Source organism: Sodiomyces alcalophilus (assembly GCF_042370955.1).
Source record: "Sodiomyces alcalophilus JCM 7366 unplaced genomic scaffold ACRALscaffold_4, whole genome shotgun sequence".
In the NCBI taxonomy this organism is placed as follows: Eukaryota; Fungi; Ascomycota; class Sordariomycetes; order Glomerellales; family Plectosphaerellaceae; genus Sodiomyces; species Sodiomyces alcalophilus.
The window spans coordinates 4,924,194-4,937,076 of NW_027263535.1; the positions used below are offsets into that span (position 1 = coordinate 4,924,194).

Here is a 12,883-nt window from a genome sequence, read left to right on the forward strand (position 1 = left end):
CAGCGACACACGAACTCCACACTACACACGTTGAATCCGATTGTCAATTCTTAGCGAGAGGCCGGTCGATTCGTCCCGACCATGAGAGCCTTCACCTTCGCCGCCGGGCTTCTCAGCCTGGTGTCCACGGCCTTTGGAAGCTCCGACTCGACTTCTGAGGTCGCCGTACCCGCGACGTTCCAGCCTCCCCAGGTGTTCAAGAACGCCAACCTCGTGCACATCATCTCCCTCGAGAAGAACTACGCCAAGGAGCAAATCAACGTGCTCATCGAGAACATCGACAACGAACCGCAAGATGAATACTACCTGCCATTCACCGCCGATCAGATGTCACGGGTCGGCGGTCTCGAGGTCAAGGACAGGAAAGACGACGAGGCCGGTCCCTTTGTTGTGGAAGCTGTCGAGATTGACCAAGAGAGGTACGCCTGCCACCCCACCACGGACATCTCTACCTTGCGGCGCATGTATTTGCTAACCACTTTATTCTCACAAAAGCGACATCCAGTACTACCGGATCCGTCTGCCTGCCCCGCTAAAGGCGGGCGGCCAACAGACGCTCGGCATCTCCTACTACTACCTCAAGGCATACACTCCGCTCCCGGCTTCGATCGCGCAAGACGAGGCACAGTTCCTCGTGTACGACTTTTCCGCCTACTGCCCTTCGGCCTACACGACGACCAAGCAAAAGACGGAGGTCAAGGTCCACTCCACCAACGTGGCCAGCTACACCAAGATTCCGGGCAGCGGCGAGGCGGCCGAGTCCCCACAGGTGCAGGGCTCCAAGCTGACGTACGGGCCGTTCGACGAACAGCCCGCCGGGGCGGTCCTCCCCGCCAACGTCCGGTTCGAGTTCAGCAAGCCGGTGAACCACGTGGCGTCGCTGGAGCGCGACGTCGAGGTCAGCCACTGGGGCGGCAACGCGGCGTTTGAGGAGCGCTACACGCTGTACCACCTGGGGGCGAAGCTGTCGGGCCCGTTCAGCCGGCTGGGGTGGGCGCAGCAGCAGCACCTGGGCGGGTCGCCGACGTCGGCGCTCAAGGAGCTCCGGTTCCCGCTGCGGGTGGGCAGCTTGTCGCCGTACTACACCGACACGATCGGCAATGTGTCGACGTCTAAGTTCCGGAGCAGCAAGCGCGAGGTCGTGTTGGAGACGAAGCCGCGGTACCCCGTCTTTGGCGGGTGGAAGTACCCTTTCACCATCGGCTGGAACGCGGACGCGAAGAACTTTGTCCGCGCCACCGCCGACGGGTCGTATGTCCTGAACGTCCCGTTTATGGAGGGGCCCAAGCAGCCCGAGGGTGTCGAGTATGAGCAGGTTACCTTGCGAATCCTGCTTCCTGAAGGCGCAGAGTGAGTTGAAGTCCCTTGCATAGATTATGTGATGCTTACGCTACAGCGGCAGGAATGTGAAATTTTACACCAACATCCCCTCTTCGTCCATCACCGAGGCGTCTGTCGGTATTACCAGGACGTACCTCGACACGGTCGGGCGCACTTCGGTCACCATTAAAGCGCAGAACTTGGTAGATGAGTTCCGGGACCGGGAGGTGTACGTCTCGTACGACTACTCTACGACGTCGGCCCTTCGGAAGCCCGTGGTCATCTTCAGCAGCGTGTTGCTCCTCTTCGTGGCGGGTTGGGCCATTGGCGGCCTTGACGTTGGTTTTTCCACTGTAAAATAAGGACCCAAAAGGCGAGACGGAGTAGGTAGAGGTAGTACTTCGTATGGGAGAATAAGGCTATTGGGCTGGGTTTATGCTCTCCTCTTTGCGTTCTCTCTGTATCTACTTGTATGTGTAAGACGATCAGCCATAGGTCCCACGGCATGAGGGTCTCTAGATTTAGACGGAATAATGATGGTTTGAGAGCCGACGGGCCCTGACGATTCTGCGGTAGAGCTTGGCATCGGAATCGCGCGAGATAACACACAAAGGCGATGGTGGGTCCAACCACATGAGTCTTTTGTTAGTCAGGTCCTCGTGATGCTCTTTTCCTTTCAAGTGTTTCTCAGACCTTTGACAAGGATAATGGAGACGCAGGAGGTTTGGTGCATCAATACAAGTTGAATCGTGACCAGAATTCTCCTCGATCCTCAAGGCCAGTTGGATCTTGCATTGCAATCCATTGTCCGATCCTGTTCGTCGAGATGCCGATGGAACGGTCGAAAAAGGAACTAACCCGTAACTTGGCTCGGATCGCCCCGTTCGTTCCAAGCTTTCCACCGGACTCTAGCCTACTCCATCCACACCATCTGACCCTCGGATGCTGATACCATGCAGGCCCTACAAAGGCTCGGCCCCTTGTATTCGTACTATAGGTAATCATATATAGCACAGTCCCATCCATTCCCGGGCGACGTTACAACTCGTCCAACCTCCCAACCTCCCATCACACCTCATCGCATTCTCTACAATCCGGTGCACCTACAATCTGCCTCACCGTCAGCGTCATTCGTTCGTTACTAAAGACCGACGACAAATAAACACTTGACCACGGCCGCGCCAACATGTGCATCCCCATCGACACCGGACGCCGTTACTACTACCACACGGAAACCATCCCGCCAAGGCCGCGGGTGCGTCACTTCCACCACGAACACCATCCGACCCGGGTCAGCTACCACAGACATAGCCTCAGCCCTTCGCGTCGCCGATCCAGCCCGGAAAGCAGCCGCGTTGTCTACGAGCGAACCAGTCGCGTGCGGTACTAGTCTGTGGTCAAGAACATGGAGCCCGCGGGGATCATGACGACGGCCTACAACATGAGAAACGGAGTTTACGGACATCATGATCGTTTCTGCTGCTGCATTGCCGAGCGGTAGACTTTTGGAATCAAATGCGAATGCGCTACGAGATATACCGAGAGCACGGAGTCATATTCGGGCATTGTTTGATTTTCAGTGTTTGCATCAATCGGATAGTTCTGGAGGGGGGGGGGTTATGCCATGCGCTGATGCTGACGCATGCCTGTACCTATCTGTACGTACAGCGTATGTACTCATACTTTTGGAGGTGAGGTGCTCTTTCTGGTGTTTGGGTGCTAGTGTAGTGGGTCCACGGCAAGAAATCCGGTTATGACATCATGTCACTACTAAGTATACTGCCCCTCATTGCTCTTGGCCTCCTACCTCCTCAGCTTGCTGCTGTTTTCAGCAGCTAGACTTCTAACCAGAGGTCCTACCCAGGTACCACCGAGTACCGACAATATACGTGTATACAGTACATATACGTCTTTGCCACTTTTACACCAACTTGTCTGTATTGTCACAGGACAGAGCTTCCAAGGTCGTCACGTCGTCTCCATCATCACGTCTTCCAAAGTGACCATATTCCACTGTCGTAGAGTTTCTCTCCCCAAACGAGCCTTTCCTGGTGGTCCATCTCTCCATCCTCCGTTATAGATATAACGTCCACCTCGGTACTTTCTGCGTATCGCGACTTCCTCAACGAGCTGCTCTTTACTCCACGCCACGGCTACGGTCGCCATACGACGACACTGAACATCTTCGAAAACTAGCCATCTGCTGCTGACGCAGGCCTGTCTTCCCACCCACCCGTTCCTTCTCTCTTGACCCTCTGGGCCTTCCTATCACCATGTAAGTGGTTGCGCAGGGCGACGGATCGTAGGCGTCCTCTACTGCTCGTCGATGTCGATGACAACATCCTTGAGATTTTGCTTTTCGACCTTCTTCTCCATACATACACATCATTCCCATCATGTCATTGATCTCCGGCTTTACTGGTGATCAATCGAGGGAGAATCGGCTCTTCTCCCTCCTCGCCTTCTCCGCCCCCATCACGTTGGCCCCTCCCGTCCGTCCCTGCTGGTCGCCCAGTGCTGACAGCTAGTAGGAATCGAGCTCTCTCTATCCGCTCGAATAAGAACCGCTCCGGCTCCCAGAGCAAGCGCGCCACGGGGTCCGGCAGCGCCTTCTCCTTCAGCTCCCTGCGCGGGAACATCCAGCCCGAGCTGTCCCGCAAGCTCTACCGCCTCATCAAGTCGGAAAACAACCTCATCTCCGCCCACGAGGCCGCCGGCCGCGAGCGCATCTCCATCGCCACGCAGCTCTCCGAATGGGGCGAGCACACGGGCGACGATGCCATCAGCGACATATCCGACAAGGTCGGCGTGGTCCTGAGCGAGATGGGCGAGCTCGAGGACGCCTACGCCCACGACCTGGACGACTCGCGCGCCCTGCTCAAGGCCATCCGTAACACCGAGAGGAGCGTCCAGCCGAGCCGCGACAATAAGAACAAGATCGCCGACGAGATCCAGAGGCTCAAAGTGAAGGAGCCGCATAGCACCAAGATTGTCGTGTTGGAGCAGGAGCTTGTCCGCGCCGAGGCCGAGAATCTCGTGGCCGAGGCCCAACTGACCAACATTGTGAGTTTCCTCGCCTTTCCCTGGTCCTCTCGGCATTCCCCTGGTAAGCATGGTTTCACCGTCTCTAATAACGCCATCTTGTCTCCCTCATTTTTCTAGACCCGCGAAAAACTCAGAAGGGCCTACGAAGCCGAATTCACCGCTACCATTGAGCGCGCCGAGAAGCAGATCCTCCTCGCCAAGCACGGCCGGCGTCTCCTCCAGCTCCTGGACGACAACCCCGTCATCCCCGGCGACCTCCGCACGGAGTATCCCCACGCTCAACAGGCGCGTCAGATCCTCAACGACGCGGAGGATGATTTGCGCGACTGGCGGCCGCAGCAGGACGAGTTTGGCTTTGCGACTCCGCAGGAACAGTCGATTCCGGACCAGCCCACGGGTGGTCCTACGGCCCCTTCCAGGGAAAGCAAGGGGAAGGGGAAGATGACGGACAGTGGGGATGTCAGCGTGGCTGGGACGGATAGTCGCGCCGAGGGAGAGAGCCCCCTGCGTGACCAGGATGGAGCGTCGAAAGGGAGCATAAACCCCGGGGAGGCAGTGGCGTACTGAAGAGGTTCGTTCCCGGTTCTCTGTGGGTGATGGGCGGTGTTGGGGAATTCAGGCTATTACTGGGTCGGGAGGTGGTAATTGTAGGAATAGGGGAATGGGGGGGTGGGATTCACGGTTGCGTGGTTGAGCCAGAGCCAGAATTGTAAGTCGCTTCGAATCAGAATTTGAGGGCCAGTTAGTGTATACGTTTCAGCCCCTTTATTTAGGTACGACAACGACTATGCTTTTGTTGACTTGATGGAGTATCTCTTCAACTCCCGAGTAGATATACGATTACTTTCTCGTAAACATTAGCGTCTGAACTTGCGACTCTGAGCATGGTAACAATGTAAAAGCGCTCAAAAGATTACGAGGCAATGTCAACCTCAAGCACACTAAATATTGGTGATGGCATCATGTTAAGAAATCATCGTATTGTTTGCTTTGTGACCAATATCGTTTCCTTCCCTTGTCCAATTCCTCCCCTTTCCCCGGACCACATCAGTCCTGTGCACTGCAGCCTTGTCACAACTTACTCGATATCAACCTTGTGAACATCGGTCCATCCCCTCTCGACCCTCGGCACCGTAATGATGAGCAGGCCGTCCTGCATCCTGGCGGTGATGCCGTCTTCGTCAATCTCGTCCCTGGTCTCGGCCTCGACGTCGGCGACGTGGATGGGCACTTCACTCGTGTCGCTCACGTCTCCGTCTGTCAGGGTGGAGGTGTCGGGGGTGTGTACCACCTCGTCGTCGCTGTCTTCTACGGTTTCGACGTATGCGCTCAGGGGACGCCGGGGCTTCTGTTCGGCCTGTTCGGCCTGTTGGGGTTGCTCGGGTTGCTTCTGAGCTTGCTTCGATGGCTGGGGCTGCTGGACAGGCTCGGCTCCGGACGGAGGGAGGGGAACGACGCGCTCAAAGTAGCCCACGGGCCGTTCGGCGGTGCCGGGGACGAGGGTGGAGAGGAGGGCTTCGTCGCCGGGACGGTGGACGACACCGGCTATGCGGAGGGCGGAGCCGTCGGCGTCCCAGTCCACGGTGATGTCTTCTTTCTGGGCACCCGGCAGGGCTAGGTGGATGATGTACGCTGATGGGGTGGCGAAGAGGTCTAGGGGTGGGTGGAGCGCGGCGGGATCGGATGCGTTTGCGTTTGCGTTTGCGTCGGCGGCGGTGGCGGAAGACGGACCAGCATCGGCAGCAGCATCGGGGGCAAAGACCTCGGCGATGGACTGCAGGATTTGAGCGAGAGGGTGGGTGTCTGAAACAGAGTGCTCCTGCTTCCGGAGGGTCTCGGCGGTAGACTGATCACGCTCGGACCCGGAGAGGTGGGGATGCGACCGAGGGTGGCAGGCTCCGTGGCCCCTGGGGCCGAAGCCGCGGCGGGAGCCACAGGAGGCGAAGGAATGGCCGCGATGGCGAGGACGACCGTGCGGCTGGCCGAAGGGGAATGGGAAGCCGGAAAATTCGCGAAGACCTTGGGCGAAGGTGTTGCTTTGATCGAGAGGCAGACCAGAGAAGGGCTCAGAGGCGAATGTCTGGAAGAGATCCCATGGATCTTGGCTCCTGTAAAACTGCATCATGGTGGGCTGGGTGACAGGTATGTCTTTGATTCGTGAGGAAGATGAAATCGGAGAATGGCAAGTATAGAAGAGTGAAGTGTCTTCGAAGCTACGGAATCAAAAAAGAAACATATCCCAAGAAAATGATCAACCTGCCGATTTATATACACACAGTCGATACGGCCGGCAGGAGGCGACTTTCAGGCAGACGATGATGCGTATCACTGGTGAACTAGGGAACCGACTAGTTGTCTCCCGAAGGTTGGAGTAGACGACGCGTAAGGTATCATGGCTATAGGCAAGGCACGATGAATAGGTGTGTGTGATGAAGGCAGCTAGGATCAAGTTGGTCTAGCAAGAAATGAGTGGTAAGTTTTGGAACCGGCTTAGGAAGACGTTGCAATTATTAAGAGCGTTGGGGCGACGGTAGCGGGAGAATGATGTCTTATGTCGCCACGAGAGGCACGAGATGGGGATCTATGGTGGGATTCAAAGTTAATCGGGTACTCGGTGAGTGGCGACTTGACCGAGGGAGCAGAAGGTCCTGGCGACTTCTTGAAGCTTACCTAATCAAGAGACTCGATTGTCTTTACATAACGTTGACGAGTCCCTCTTCGTGATTAGTTACCTGGCATCCGATTCAACCCATCAAGGGAATTGAATCAAAATAACATCTGATAAAATGTTTACTAAAATAAAATAAAACAAGATTCTCACGACTTTCCGAATTACCATGGTACTTACAACCTGAAGTCGACGCTGACAGGAAGGAGTGAAGCTTGGTCGCAGCTGCTGCAACCGCCGCCAAGACGCAAGACTGCAGGACCACTAGGGCTAGCAAGCTTGGGTGGGGCACCCGTTCTTTCCACATCTTCAGTTGTTGCCGTACTCAGTAGCTCATCATGGGACCATCGATACGCGGGCATGGGAAGGCACTTCTCACCAAGTTCAGTTGTTCCTTCCAGCCATACTAGTCCAGAGGGTTGTTCCTGACCAACATGGACTCCCGGCCTACCTTACCTACCTTCCCTTGCCTAGAAAGGTACCTGTGTGAATCCTCCCCTTTCGTCTCACCTTGGTGGGTCCTGACTCATTGTTCCTCGCTCGTGCCTTACCTATTCGATTCGTATGTACACTTCTTTTCAACTCCCCCGGCGCTTGCTTCCATCACTCAAAACGCTCACAAGTGCACCACGTCGGTCTTTGGGAAATCACCAAGTACGATCACCAACATGGACCAGACGGAACCTTGCCGTCGACCTTGGAGCACAGGGCGGCAATCCAACTATCTACAACCATCTACAACGTATTCCGACTCCCCGTTCGTCACCCACATCCAACCCATCCCAATCCCCTCACTGTTAAGCGCCCGCTGCATTGGACCCAATCATGCATCTCCTCTACGATTCCATATGCAGCCAGTCGTTGCCCAGCGCGTAGACTGAACCCCCCGTCCTATGGTTGCTTCGCTCTCATCCGTCCTTGGCCTCTCTCTTTCTCTCTCTCTTCTCCCTCTTCTCTCTCTCTCTATACCAGATCGGGTGTCTCGGCCCCTGCACTGGACCACCACAACCATGTTCATATGTATTTCTCCAAGTCGCGACCTTTTTTGACTGTTCTTCCTCTTCTCGCACGTCTACCGACTCTCTACCAGTGCTCGATTTGGCAGTTGAAATCATATTTTCAACTTGCTTCAGGGGACCTCAGCTGTCCAGCTTTCGGCTTTCTTCACAAAGAACCTTCTTCCCTATTGTCTGTCTGTAAGGGGGCTAGACCAAAGAAGACGGAACTTCAGACCCCCGCCTCCTGAGCTTCGAACTCGACGACCCCGCGGTCGGCCACAAAGGCGACCACCTCCTATTAATAACTTTTTTTACTTTCTTCATCCACCATTTGCTCATCTCGCCATCGATTCTCATCAGTGGCTGACAGTCTCCTATTCTACTCCATCTCCGCGCCGGTGCTTCGGTCTTTTGCTTCGCTTGTTGCATGCATCTGCCCATAACTGCGTCAACTGCGCTGCCGACAGTATGGAACGCAGCCGCGGCGTCTCGGAGGAAGAACTCTTCCTCAACAAGCCCGCCAACATCGAGGACTGCGACAGCCCTACTGTCGAACCCCTGAGGATATTCAAACCCCAGAGCCCCACGCCCCAGACGGATCGCTTCAAGTATCCGCCCCCTCCTTCCTCGTCCTCTTCCTCCTCAACGCCAGTCTCGAAACCCTCCTTTCCGTTACCCCCGGGCGCCTCTAGCTCCGCCGCCCCTCTGCCATACCCGGACGACGTCGACCTTCAGCCCAGAAAGCAGTCGTCGCGCCCTACCATCTCCGCCGCAAAACAGTATGGCTCCGACTACGTCAATACCTTCCATGCCTCTGCCTCTCCTCGCCTGAATGCCGCCAGCCCAATCGAGTCCAAGAGCCCAACTCTCGCTGAGCGCCGCGGCAACGCCCCCAAGCCCCTTTCCGACCCGGCCAGCCCTCTAACCGATGCCACCGACGGTTTGTTCGCCAAACCCATCAGGGGTCCCGACCAGAATGTGCAGGCCGCCACTGCCGCTCCCCCACAGCCAGCAGTCGCCGCCGCCGCCGCCGCCGCCGCCGCCGCCGCCGCTGCCCAAAAGACATATTACCCGCCTCCTGGCTCGGGCGCAAACCATCTCTTAATGCCCAACGAGAACAGCGTCAACCGCTTCGCCTCGACCGCCTCGACTTCCACAACGAGGGCCAACAGAGGATCTCCTCCTCCCCCCGAGACTCCCATTGTAGAACCCGGTGTCACGCCCGCCGGAGGCATCGAGGCCCGCTATGCCGCCTCGGGCATATCCGGCACCGCCACCCTCACCAGCCTACAGGCACAGCATGCTCGGAACGCCGCTGCTACCCAGCGGCTCGCGCAATACGCCGGCGCCGGCCCCCAGCCAGCGCGCCCTTGGACCCCGACAGAGTCCCCCGATAACCAGCCCCACGGACCACCCACCGTCTACCAGGGTGCCAATCCCATTACAAGTCCGACCCAGCCTACCTTTAGCCCATCACCGCAACTGTCCCAATTGCCCCAGCTACCCCAGCTGCCGCAGCTGCCGCAACATCCATCACTACAGCCGTTACAACCACAAGCACAGCCACAGCAGCCCGCCCCCGCCCAGTCCAGCGACCATCCTGCTCTCCAGGTGAGCGTCCTCGAGCAGGACTTCCAGCGCATGGGCACAAAGACACCCCCGCCTGCCTACTCGAGCGTGAACCCGGGCCGTAATAACAACGCCAACCTCGCTGAAAAGCCGCGTCCCGCCGCCGCCGCCGCCGCCGCCACTACCACAATCCCGACCATCCCCGCCGCCGCCGCACCCGTCCCAACCCAGTCCCCACCGAAACAGTCCGCGAGCGCAGGCCCTGGGGCCGTCGGACTAGGACTCGGACTAGCCTCTCCGGCGATCCAACATCCGGGCCACCCAGCTTTCGCCAATGACCCGAGACCAGAGCAGCAACAACCAAATGGCCAGCAGGTCGCGCAGTCGGCGACCCAACAACAGGCCCAAGCCCAGCCCCAGGCCCAGCACGCTATCGTAGGACCTGCGTTTCAACAAGGGGCAGCCGGCCCGAGCTCGCCACCACCGTTGCCCGAAGGATGGATCGCCCACTTGGATCAAAACTCGGGCCAGTACTACTACATCCACTTGGCCACGCAGGCCACGCAATGGGAGTTTCCCAAGGGGCCCAATCCCATCCATCACGAAGTCGCGCCCCTGTCCCCTACTGCTTCGACCTACGGCAATCCTCTCGGGTCGCCCGTCTTCGGCAAGCAACCCATGGCGTCTCCCATGTTCTCGCCTCAAACCCCCGGCTATGCCGAGAGCATCATGAGCGTGGCCGCTTCCCACACCACTGCCGCCACCGGCTTCACCGGTCCCCCGCCCAGCGCTGGCGTCGAAATGTTCAAGATCCAGCCCACCAACAACGTCTACTTTGGTCCTTACCTGAGGTACGGCAACATGGACCTGGAGAAAGGCGTATGGCTGGGTAGCATCATGATCGTCACCGACGCCCCGCAACCCCCCACCATTCACATCCACCTCAGCGTCGACCTCTCTCCGAACCCGCGACAGCTCATCCCCCACAGCATCTACACCCACCAGCGTTGGACCTTTTACAAGTACGACCTGGACCTGCAGATGAGCGACGCCGGCACCGAGCGCTGGACCTATGCCGTGACCTCTCACCTGGGCTGCACGAGGTACGAGTTTGTAGTCGCCGGCCGCCACGAGCTGGGATGGCGGTTCCTCGCCCATTCGAACAACGACTTTGCCGCCACCACCTCGCAAAATGACCGCGCAAAGCTGGGCGGCGTCGGTTTCATGTGGAAGGACGTGCTCCAGAAGAACATTGACTGCGGAGGTTTCCACGTGCAGTTGGGCCTGGGCAACCAGATCTACGGCGACAGGCTGTGGAAGGACGTGCCCCTACTGCGCCAGTGGCTGGCCATGAGCGGCAAGGAGAACCGGAGAAAGGCCCCGTGGACCGCGCGTCACGAAGAGGATGCCACCCACGCGTACTTTCACTACTACACTAGTCACCTTGACCAGCCGTATCTGCGGGAGGCCTTTGCCCAGATTCCCCACGTTTTGCAACTCGATGACCACGACATGTAAGTCCACGCCCGTTTTCTTCTTCCCTTTTCCTTGGCCCCTGCTAACTGTCAGCCAGATTCGACAGTTACGGCTCCTACCCGGACTACATGCAGGAATCTCAAGTGTTCAAGAACGTCGGTCGCATCGCCATCCAGATGTATCTGCTGTTCCAGCACCACACCACCATTGATATTCTCCGCAACGTCAGCAACGACCTCGACCTCTTCACCATCACGGGCCAGGGATGGCACTTTGTCAAGTACCTCGGCCCCGCCGTTGTCGTCGTCGGGCCCGACTGCCGCTCCGAGAGGAACCAAGGTCGTGTCATGGCCGGTCCGACCTACCAGGGCATCTTCCCCAAAGTGGCCACGCTGCCCCCGAGCGTGCAGCACTGCATCTGGCTGGTCCCGGTGCCCATTGTGTACCCGCGCCTCGAGGCCATGGAAAGCCTGGCGACCGCCGTCACCACGGGCAAGAAGGTCGTCAACACCAGCTACAACGTTCTCGGCAAGGTGACGAGCTCCGTCGCCGGCATCGTCGGTGGCAAGGACGTCGTCGCCCAGGGCTTCAGCCAGGTCAAGAAGGCCGTCGGCAAGGGTGGCCTCATGGGCAACGTGCTGAACCAGTTTGGCGACATTGATCTCGCCGAGGTCCTCAAGGACCTGTGGACCCACGACTCGAAGGATCTCGAGAGGACCTATTTCATCCGGACGTTGCAAGGCATCGCCCAGCAAAAGGGCGTGCGTATGACCTTTTTATCAGGAGGTGAGCCATACCCCCTTTTTTACGTTTCCTCTTCCTCGCCCGCAGGCCAGAGGACAGCACACTAACCCAATCTAGACGTAAACACGGCCGGCGCCGGTCTCGTCCACGACCCATCGCACCCCAGCGACCACAAGACCATGTACCAGCTCATCACGTCGCCCATCGTGGCCCAGCCGGCCAACAGCTACATGCTCAAGCTCCTGCACAACAACAAGCTCCTGTACGTGCCGCAAAACGGCCAAAAGTCCACCCACGAGGCGTCCGACACCAAGGAAGACATGATGGAGATCTTCCACACCGACGCCTCGGGCGCGGGGCGCGAGCTCAAGAAGCTCATGGCCCGCCGCAACTACATCGCCGGCGTCGTCTACGACACGGACGCCGTCCAGGCCGCTTCGTCATCGTACTCGTCCAACGGGTCCATTATAAACGGCGGGCAGCAGCAGGGCCTAACGAAGCTGAGCTTGGCCATCGATTTCGTCGTGCAGGGAGATGGGGCTTTTACGGCGCCGACCAAGTACGGACCTGTTATTGTCCCGCATTTGGAGTATGGCCATTGATTGCTGGGGATGATTTTGCCGGGGGAGGAAATATGAGGTGGACTTTTTCATTTTCATTTTCTTTTCTTTGGTGTTCTAGGTTTCTCCCTGTGGGATTGAGCTAAACTTTTCTTCATTCAAATCTTGGAGCTCCGGCCATGGATGCATTTGGTTGTATGCCGACGTCTGTTCGAACGATTGGGTAGTGAAGTGTGGATAGAGTGCAGCTTCCATTAAGGCATTCTGAGAGCCGAGTCTTAACCAAGATGCCACCGTGATATGTGTAAGCGCGCGATTGAACTCCCGAGTCCTCATGGACGATGTTGTAATATCAAAACTAAGTCTCATTCTAACTATGTTGAACCAAACACGCATCTAAATACACTTATACATCATGCACTCGGGCGTCTCGTGGCATGGACAGAACTATCCCGAGTTAGAAATAGCACCTACATCAGCTTCGATGAGCTTGGTTGCCTGCT

At 57.5% G+C, this 12,883-nt stretch overlaps 4 protein-coding genes across 4 annotated transcripts; 3 read left to right on the forward strand and 1 right to left on the reverse strand.

Moving 5' to 3' along the window:
* On the forward strand, positions 1 to 2,009 carry ACRALDRAFT_1081766 (uncharacterized protein). Its single transcript, XM_071019209.1, has 3 exons — positions 1 to 419; positions 496 to 1,350; positions 1,403 to 2,009. Exons 1-3 carry the CDS (start codon positions 82 to 84, stop codon positions 1,680 to 1,682), a joined length of 1,473 nt encoding a protein of 490 aa, XP_070875356.1. The 5' UTR covers positions 1 to 81; the 3' UTR covers positions 1,683 to 2,009.
* Positions 2,010 to 3,834: 1,825 nt separating this feature from the next.
* On the forward strand, positions 3,835 to 4,749 carry ACRALDRAFT_2073997 (uncharacterized protein; the record flags this gene model as incomplete). The annotated part of the gene is made up of 2 exons (XM_071022237.1): positions 3,835 to 4,383; positions 4,483 to 4,749. Coding segments are annotated over 2 exons (816 nt in total), but the record flags the coding sequence as incomplete, so codon positions are not given.
* A 694-nt stretch (positions 4,750 to 5,443) lies between these two features.
* Positions 5,444 to 6,490, reverse strand: ACRALDRAFT_1070593 (uncharacterized protein; the record flags this gene model as incomplete). The annotated part of the gene is made up of 1 exon (XM_071017785.1): positions 5,444 to 6,490. One exon carries the CDS (start codon positions 6,488 to 6,490, stop codon positions 5,444 to 5,446), a length of 1,047 nt encoding a protein of 348 aa, XP_070875358.1.
* Positions 6,491 to 8,499: 2,009 nt separating this feature from the next.
* On the forward strand, positions 8,500 to 12,422 carry ACRALDRAFT_1056896 (uncharacterized protein; the record flags this gene model as incomplete). Its single annotated transcript, XM_071015897.1, has 3 exons — positions 8,500 to 11,114; positions 11,174 to 11,862; positions 11,938 to 12,422. The coding sequence occupies 3 exons, from the start codon at positions 8,500 to 8,502 to the stop codon at positions 12,420 to 12,422; spliced, it is 3,789 nt and encodes a 1,262-aa protein (XP_070875359.1).
* Between the last annotated feature and the right edge of the window lie 461 nt (positions 12,423 to 12,883).

What these genes read in the sequence shown, in the direction of transcription:
- ACRALDRAFT_1081766 (XM_071019209.1), top strand. Translation starts at nt 82, where the DNA reads ATGAGAGCCTTCACCTTCGCCGCCGGGCTTCTCAGCCTGGTGTCCACG. An exon ending in GTCGAGATTGACCAAGAGAG is followed by an intron (nt 420 to 495) that starts GTACGCCTGCCA and finishes TTCTCACAAAAG; the next exon opens with CGACATCCAGTACTACCGGA. An exon ending in CTGCTTCCTGAAGGCGCAGA is followed by an intron (nt 1,351 to 1,402) that starts GTGAGTTGAAGT and finishes CTACAGCGGCAG; the next exon opens with GAATGTGAAATTTTACACCA.